General features: G+C 41.8%; 1 protein-coding gene across 2 annotated transcripts; it reads left to right on the top strand.

The window, feature by feature from the left end:
• Window positions 1-5,822: 5,822 nt before the first annotated feature.
• LOC100828193 (SNF1-related protein kinase regulatory subunit gamma-1-like) lies at window positions 5,823-9,010 on the top strand. 2 transcript variants are annotated; one of them, XM_003569230.4, is made up of 6 exons: window positions 5,823-6,088; window positions 6,394-6,554; window positions 6,642-7,084; window positions 7,838-8,104; window positions 8,305-8,477; window positions 8,553-9,010. In XM_003569230.4, the coding sequence occupies exons 2-6, from the start codon at window positions 6,395-6,397 to the stop codon at window positions 8,866-8,868; spliced, it is 1,359 nt and encodes a 452-aa protein (XP_003569278.1). In that variant the 5' UTR covers window positions 5,823-6,088; window position 6,394; the 3' UTR covers window positions 8,869-9,010. The 2 variants fall into 2 exon arrangements, with proteins under 2 accessions (XP_003569278.1, XP_010231955.1); XM_010233653.3 differs by having other exon boundaries at window positions 5,824-6,088; window positions 6,385-6,554.
• Window positions 9,011-9,023: the final 13 nt, after the last annotated feature.

Below are 9,023 nucleotides of genomic sequence, written 5' to 3'. Positions count from 1 at the left end.
TTTGGAGGAGTGCCTGAAATTGTACCTTTAACAGTACCTTGTAGGTCTGGTTCCAATGTGGTAGGTACTTCTCTCATCACCTCATAAACAGATCGGGGAGGTTCCTCGAAAACAGATTGGGGAGCTTCAATTTTGCGCTTGCTTGCCACATGTGCTTGCCTCTTTATTTCCTGTTCAACTTTGCAAGGAAGACGGTACAAGCGATGGGTCGAACCAGATTTCTTATAGGTAATTAAGTCTCGAATGGCATGGTTCAAACCTTCCCAAAATCTATTCATGATTGACTCCTCACTTTCCTCTAATCCCGAGTAAAACAACGTAGTGCTAAAAGCATTGTAATATTCATCTACAGTGTCACTACCTTGTTCTAAAGATTTTAGCTTCCTAAGCATGCCACGGGCAAGTTTTAAATCATCCCAAGTGGAAGGTATATAATCAGGATATAAGCTACAATATTCATTCCACCAAGTTAAAGCATGTCCCGAGAAGGTACTAGTGATGATCCTTATTTTCTTACCCTCATGAACAATACGACCAGCAAGTATATCATCCACATCAAATTCCCAATCAAGATAAATATTGGGTCTGGAACTACCCACAAAGGATGGCAAAGAAATAACCGGTTGAGAAGTATGTAGTTGACTGCCACGTGATGGTGAAGGCGTGCTCTCCATCTGGCATGGCTCCTCTCCCACTATACTTCCAGCCCATGAACTTATAGCTCTAGAACCTGACATGGTCAGCACAAACAACAAGCAACAAAGCACAAATACTACCACTTGATGTCGTCATGCACCTTGCGTGAGCGAGGGGTGAGGTCGTCGCCGCTGTTCTCTCCAGGGCCTGCCATGGTTAGTGCAAACAAAGCACAAATACAAAGCTCCTATGCACTAGTAGGGTGTAGGGAGAAGGCTCTCAACACTCGTGCCGTTTCACAATTCTTACAAGTTCTTACCATGCAGCAGGGGGTGACTTAGCAACCAACAGTGTCTCACCACAATGAAGATTGGATAAGAGATTGCCAGGAGACACGAAATTCTGCACAAAGTCTTTTAAAGTGGAGCTTGGGTGGCTGATATTAGTAGCAAGGATAAGCAATGAACAAATAGCAATACAAAGTTGATAATATGCTCACAAATGTTAGTCCTAGCTACTGGACTTCAAGTAGTACAAGTAGGATAAGAATCTAAGCCCAGATGCTGAAGTGAAAGGCCGAAAACACGAGCACAAGAACTCAAATTCGAAGATTTTCCCGAAATGTCCAGTAGGGTATTTTTGGGTTTTGACCCTCTTCCCGAGCTCCGATTGAGCTGAAATTTTAATAGTAGCTTCCTGATATGGTTCTTGATTTTACAGAATTTTCTGGGCACTTTGAATTTTTGAGCCCAAAAGCAATTTTGACCAGATTTGCCCCTTGTTTTGGGCCGATTTTTTTTTGATAAAGAGGAACCAAGCTCAGATCTCTTATATTTGCTTCTTTAACACAGGGAAACAACTTTCTCACTCACAAATTTGGGGTAGAAAGAGCAGGGGTAAAAACCCCAAAAGCAGCTCTCTCTCTCTCTCTCTCTCTCTCCTTCTCTCTCTCTCTAGCCTTTGACTTTCTCAGATCCACGGTGGCTGGGATTGATGGGGGTGATTTGGCGGTGTTGGATGAGTGATTTGGCAGCGGTGGATGGGGAAAACGTGGGTGGTAGCAGATCGGATGAAGTGGTGGGGTGTGGTGGCAGCAAGAACTCCAAGAACACGAAGAACTCGAAGAACACGAAAAACACGAAGAACAGGGGAAACAAAAGGGGTACGATCTAACAGAAAACAAATCCAACACAAACCAACCTAGTCCAGCAACTTGACACGAAGAGTGCAGCAACAAATCAACAAAGCAATAGCTAAATCGAACATGCACGGCTCAGATCTGGTGCTAGGACAAGGTAGTGAACAACAATATTTTTGCGTGGCTTTTTCTGGACTATAGGTAGAAGAAGAATAGTAAACTAAGGGATAACTGAAATTCTCACCGAGCAACTTGAGCTCTGATACCACTTGATGCGCCCCTTGGCTGCTGGGGGTGGCCCAATCTTTCGGTGAGATGGATAACTACGATTTGGGGCAGAAGTAGACGTTGACGACCCGACTACACCGGACACTAGACGGTGTGTCTTAGTAATCGCTACACCAACTCCCTGTGGTTATGGACAGAACCGAAGGCGCCGTCAACCTGAACATGAAGTTCCAATCCCTGCTAGCAATCAAGAACATGCAAGAATCGAGATAAGGCAATCTGAAATTGCAAATAAAGATGATGTACAACAGTCTCAAGGAGACGAGTAACAAGGTGGGGTTCCGATAGCGGTTCTTCCAGTAGGTCTAGCCGACACTAGTGGTGAAGCCTGAAGTTGAAACAATGGCTAACTTATCTAAACAAAACCCCACCTGCCAAAGGTGGTGGTGGCTGCACTTATATAGAGGGTGGGAGGTGGAAGAAAGCTAGGGTTTCAGATCCTAAGATGGACTGGGCTGTTACATGGTCTGGGGCCCATAAGGAGTGCACGTGGCAGCCCAAGCATGTCTTCCCTTCCCTTGACTTAAGTGGCTGCAGCTTGTTTTGTCCGTCACGGTCAGCACGCGACGATTCTTCCGGTGGGGCTGGATCCGTTGGAAAGGGCTCGAAATTATCTTTCCAACAAGTACTTGTTTGCTGGATTTGGACTCCGGATAGCAGTCATCTTAAAGGTCAAAATAGGAAATTGGTTACCTTCAGTCCAGTTTTGAGTGTAGTATATCTTTTTTCCTAGTGACCTAACTTTATCGAACCAGAAGTGAATATGCTTGTGAGGCAAGTCTTCGAATCCTTAGTTGCTTTGACTTCTTGTTCCCGAACAAACACTTTTTCAAAAGGGTTGTTTAATGGAGGAATAAACCTAGAGCGTATGGTTTCCCTTCACCTTAGGACACACATAGGGATTCATAGGATAAACAATAAGCATGGGTATATATACATAATTGAAAACAGTATAAGTGGGCTACGTGTCTGTATAACAGTAGAACCTAATATCCTGGAATCGTGGATCGTATTGTCCAAACTTTTTGCAGTTTTCGTCTAGCGGGTTGCCTCGGTTGTTTAAGGTTCATACCGAACTACGCGTTAGCGTTCTTTGACATTGTTGTTCTTACCCGGAGAATTGGATCTGACTATCTTATTAACTTTACTAATCACCAGCTTTCGGTATTGTCTTTCTCTTTCCATTGGACATTACCTCTCTGTTGGATCGATCTCCATTTGCTTCGTTACCATCAAGTCCTAGTGATCGAGAGAAAGATACAACCCAAATATATTGTGTGATCGCATACAGATGAATCAAATAGTAAATATCTCTTTCATGTGTACAAGGGGCTACGAAGATTAGCTTCGGCCGTTAGCTCGTAAGGACTACTCACGCATCTCATGATCGGATCACAAGAAGACATTGTATTGAATAATTAATTGAAATTGCTGATAAGAGAAAGTCTTACAATGTCACCGATCGTGTTGAAATCAAAATTACAAAGTCGAGAGATCTAATGTCTGGTGGCTATGGTGGAGATAGAATTTGGCAGCCTGGGCATAGGTGATGGATGGTGGCCTTGTCTCTCGGTGTTCCCCTCTCCCTTTTATATAGATCAGTGGATGCTTTAGGGTTTTTGGAGCCCTCTATTATGATCTGTTAAACTTTCTGGAGCCTCAGGTGTCGATACTACTTTTGGATAATTTGTTCCTCTCATCAACACCTTCCCGAAAAGTACCAATTTTCCATTTTATCACGTTCTTATCTGCAAGGAATAAAACAAAAGGATTTAGCATCTTTGCAATTATCAGTGCATGATTAGTGGACAAGTAGAAGGAATAATCAAAGAAAAATCTCGGATTATACAATTTAACCAAGGGTAGAAATGAGCGTAAGAAATACTTGTCAGCAATGCGCAAAATTGGCAAAAGTTCATGCAAACTTTATATTATTGGAGCTTGTTTGATTGTTCAAATATTTATTTTTGTATTCTAGATTTTTTTTCCTAATTTAAATATATTTCAAATATGATAATCTTATTTGGATGAAACTTATTTCAAAGCACATAATATCATTTTCTATCTTGTCCTTGCATGGAGCACCAACTAAATTTTTAACAGCCTGCATATCATTCATTGGAGTACCACCTAAGAAGCTACCTCCAACCTGTATCTAACAAGAATCTAAACCAAGAAGACCATGCCTATGTAAAAGCATCTAGTCAAGGACACCTTGGTGAATTTAACAGAAGATTTAGCATGAATATCAGTAATTCTAAACCAAGCATCCCGCAAAGTTTCTCGATTCATTATACTAAAACAGAGGCTAGCAACCATAACAGAACAACTAAACCTTTTGCGGTTTTCGATTTTTGAGAAACAAAATTAAAACAAGAAAGAAAAAAGAAACAAAAGAAAATCGAAAGAGAGGAAGAATATGGTATACCAACGTAGCCAGGAAAAAGGTGGAGCGAGCAGATAAAATCAGCTTTGGGTTCACCTCCATTAAACGACATGCTCAGGCGAGGATTGTAATGACTATTTTAGTCAAGATCAGAGAAAAAATATTGGGGGATTCAAGTGAACCCAACACTACTCTCCTGGCTCTGCCCCTATGGTTTTTGTTTCCTCAATCCCAATCACTCATCTGCAGCGGTGCCAGAAAAAAAAAGACGAAGTGGAGGGGAATTTTGCTCTAATCTCTTTATTCCTGGCAATGGCACCGGAAAAAGGTGTCAATCCTTTGTTGCTGTCTTGCTGATGACTATAACTGTCAGGATTGTTGAAACTATAACTGTCAGGATTGTTGAGACTCTCAATGTGTAGTTTTGCAGCGAATGGACCTTTCGCTCCTGAAAAAGTGACTGAGATTTATCGAACCCAAAGGAGTGAAGAGATTTGTGATCTCCTTTCCATCGATGTGGAACCAAATAAAAAAAATCTTGTTATACCTAATGATACCGATGTACTCACTCTGTTCCTCAAATTAAGGCCTATATGGTTTCCTTTGACCGAGTGTCTGACAAAAGATTACTTCATCAACGTGTGACTTATGCAATGTAAATCATAATCATAAACAAATACTTTTGAATACGAATCCAATGATATCAATTTTATTTCACAAAAAATATATATTAATACACTAAATCTTGGTCAAAGGCTCGGTCAAATAAAACAATATACACCCCAATTTAAGGAACGGAGGGGAAGGAGTTGTAGTTGTCAATTGCTTTGTGTTATTGTGTGTTTCATAAGATGTGTTGAATTAGGTAGGAAGTGAAATTTCAGATTTAAAGCAAGAGAACAAAAATGCATCAAAAGTAAAAGAACGGGGCTTTTTATGGTGGAAAATTGAACACTTATTAAAGATTTCACTTGAACAATCACTCCTAAAAATTTGGCATAAAGAATAAAATGTAAATATGAAAAAAATGTGAACAAGTGAGCCTGTTTGATTCTGCTAGCCGAGGGATATGTCGGAAAAAATACCAGCCAGCGGTGGAATTTGCAAATTTTTGCTTAACCATGTAAGGCTAAGTTTGTCGGTGTATGCTGAAATTATTTTATAATTTTTTATGAAAAAATACACATGATTGCACAAAGTTGGTTAGCCAAATAAGAATAAGCTGGTTGAAAAGGCTGGATTATCATAATCCATCGCAATGCAAACTCACCCTAGTCTAGTGACACGTGGCTGGAAAACTTAAACACAGTTGCACTACACGCGTACATGCTGGTCAATATCCTTCCAAACTCTTCTTTTCTCAAAATGTAAATAAATAAAATATCTCAGCTCTTCTTCTACCTCCGTTCCTCTCTTTTTCTCTTTCTTCCGTGAATCTATCCTGTATTCCTGTGTGCCCTACAGCTGCCGCCCTGCGTGGCTGCGTACCTTAGCGTCACTGCCGCCTCAATCCCCATCCCCCCACACACAGCCAACGCCCCCAGCTCTCACGCGCGTCGCCTTTCCTGTTCTTCCTCATCAGAGCATCGCGCTCCTGCTGTCTCCGCCCCGTCCGCAGTCTCTGGCCATTGGCTTTCGAGGTATGGAGTTGATTTCATCCACCGATTAGTTAAATCCCACTGAGCTTCACAAGTTCTGGGTGTGCCGGTACACGCCCGTGGCACCATCTAGATCCGCCCTGGGTGATTGATTCAGAGGCACACACTGTGTGTTCGTAGTTCCTGCAGTTAGAGATACTAATACCTTTTTGTACGATTATAATAATTATTTGCCGGAGAATCTTTTCTAGATAGTCTTTCCTACATGTGTAATGTAGTTTTGTTATTTGGTAGTGATGTGTGGATAAACATTTCCTGATGGATAAATCGTTCGTCAGTTCTTGTAGAATGGATCGACCTGAGGAAAGCCCGAAATTCCCAAGCTGTGATGCCTACTTTGACACTATCCAGTCCAAGAAAAAGCTGCCGCTATCTTTGCAAGAGTCGCTGACTGCTGCCTTTGCTCAGATTCCGGTCTCATCTTTTCCTGATGTTCCTAGTGGCCGAGGTATGCCCTCTGCAAAAAAGGGTACTCAATTTGTTTCTTGTGTCTTATATTTAGTATTGTTTGTAATCCACGATGTTCTCTCTGCAGTAACTGAAATTCCTGGAGAAACTTCTGTCCTTGATGCCGTGAGAATTTTATCTGAACACAACATAAGGGCAGCGCCAGTTCTGAATCCAGAACCTGGGGAGCCAGCTAATTGGAAAGGGAGATATCTTGGCATCATTGAATACTCAGCCATCATCCTATGGGTTCTAGATAATGCTGATCTCGCGGCTGTAGCTCTGTCAGCTGGATCAGCAACTGCTGCAGGAGTTGGAATGGGTGCTGTTGGTGCAGTGGGGGTGGCAGCATTAGGTGCAACTGGCCCAGCAGCTGTTGCTGGCTTGACTGCTGCTGCAGTAGGGGCTGCTGTTGCTGGTGGGTTGACTGCTGACAAGGGTGTTGCTAAGGATGGGGTAACTGCTGCAGATCATTTAGGGGAAGATTTCTACAAAGTTCTGCTTCAGCAAGAGCCTTTCAAATCAACAACGGTATGGTGGTTTCTTTATCTCGAATTGTTATTGTGCCATGGAAAATAGGAATACTCTTTTTTTATTTTTTGTTATCTTGATGAAACTTGGAATCCATCCACACTGAAAGCAACATGGTTAACTTCATGTTCTGTTCTGTGGCTAAACCAAATTTCGGCTACACTTAGTTACAATCTCAGCTTTCTAAACCAGATCAGACTGGCAGAGGCCAGGCACTCCTCCCCTTTTCGAAAAGAAAACCCTAATTTGGTGAAGGCATGTTAGGAAAATGCGCGTTAGAAGTTATTTTATGGGAGGGTACAGCATGTTATTGAGATCTCCTCGGATTCCGCATCAATTGTGTGATTCGGTCCTAAAAGTAACTGGTAAGGACGTTTATCATGATTGGTTGGGAACTAAATGCTATATGAGTTGTATACAAAGCCGTATAAATCTAAAGCGAATTATATATTCAGAAAATATTATATATGTTTTTTAACCACCAACAGACTTTTTGAGCTGGTGGGTCGGAGCAGTAAACTGGTCGTTTTACTATTGATTGGCTCGTTATAAAAACTATGGTCAAAACATCCATCCTGACATGATCTATACACATTTTTCTTGATTTTGTGATGTGTCAGCTGCCTTGTGTTTTGTTGCTAAGGTTTACCCTAGTTACCTAGTTATCTATTCAGACCATTTGATTTAGCATTGCATGATTTATCTTCTGTTGTAGAATCCTGCTAATTTGTATCATTTCTTCTTCCCCTGTAGGTTCGATCAATTGTTGAGTCATACCCCTGGTCTCCTTTTGTCCCTGTTACTCTGGACAGCTCAATGCTTACTGTACTACTGTTGCTATCCAAGTACAGGTTGAGGAATGTCCCAGTGATTGAACCTGATAAGCCAGTTATTAAGAACTTCATTACTCAGACTGGTGTTGTTAAAGGGCTTCAGCAGTGTAAAGGAAGGGATTGGTTTGACTATATTTCAGCACTTCCTCTTTCAGACTTGGGGCTTCCGTTTATGTCATTTGATGAGGTTACTTTGTCTCACTTTCTGCATATTCTTGAGTTAGAAATCCAAGTTTTTTTTTAAAAAAAGAGCTAGTTGCCTAAACTATCTAGATAATTTAGAATTTTAGATATGCATGCTGCAACATCTAAAATAGGACCTACTTTTGTGCTTTGACTGTGTGATACCCTGGTACATGTGGAATTACATTCTTGCGTTTTCTTCAGGTTATTACTGTTAACAGTGATGATCTAATCTTAGAAGCTTTCAAGTGCATGAAGGATAACAAAATTGGTGGCGTACCCGTAGTAGAAGGACCCAAAAGGAAACTTGTTGGCAGTGTTAGCATAAGAGACATTCGCTTTCTGTTGCTGAGGCCCGACTTGTTTTCAAATTTCAGGTACCAAGTGACCTAATGGTGTTATTTTGTCAACTGTAACTTCATATCTCTAACGATATGATTTGATCCATACAGGCAACTTACTGTCTTGGGGTTCATGAAGACTCTAGGTTCCACTCTTCCTGCTTCAGGAGATGACGGACTGGTGAAGCCACCGCTCACCTGTGCACCTGATGCTTCAATGGGCAGTGTGATCGACAGCATTGGATCGAGGATAACACACCGGATATATGTAGTGGATGGCGACTTTGAGGTTGTTGGCGTAGTGACACTGCGAGACGTGATCTCTTGCTTCATCCATGAGCCCCCTGGTTTCTGTGACGACTATCTGGCTTCTGCGGTGGAGAAGCTGGGGGACGAAGGTACTGCAGGTTCGGCCGGGAACAGCTGAGCTCTCCGTGGCATGAAGGTCGAAATAACGGACAGGGTTAGTGGATGAAGTCTTTGTACTGAATTGTTCAGGCTGTTGGTTTAATCCAAAAATCCAGTGAATTCTCCGTGGAGGGATAAGTTTGCTCAGTGTGCTTTTAAAAGTTTGTCAGTTCC

The sequence above is a fragment of the Brachypodium distachyon genome, chromosome 2, assembly GCF_000005505.3.
Source record: "Brachypodium distachyon strain Bd21 chromosome 2, Brachypodium_distachyon_v3.0, whole genome shotgun sequence".
Classification (NCBI taxonomy): domain Eukaryota; kingdom Viridiplantae; phylum Streptophyta; class Magnoliopsida; order Poales; family Poaceae; genus Brachypodium; species Brachypodium distachyon.
The sequence above is the reverse complement of the archived record's forward strand: the minus strand, read 5'-3'. Positions and strand labels throughout refer to the sequence as shown.

What these genes read in the sequence shown, in the direction of transcription:
- LOC100828193 (XM_003569230.4), top strand. Translation starts at nt 6,395, where the DNA reads ATGGATCGACCTGAGGAAAGCCCGAAATTCCCAAGCTGTGATGCCTAC. An exon ending in TGATGTTCCTAGTGGCCGAG is followed by an intron (nt 6,555 to 6,641) that starts GTATGCCCTCTG and finishes TTCTCTCTGCAG; the next exon opens with TAACTGAAATTCCTGGAGAA. An exon ending in CGTTTATGTCATTTGATGAG is followed by an intron (nt 8,105 to 8,304) that starts GTTACTTTGTCT and finishes CGTTTTCTTCAG; the next exon opens with GTTATTACTGTTAACAGTGA.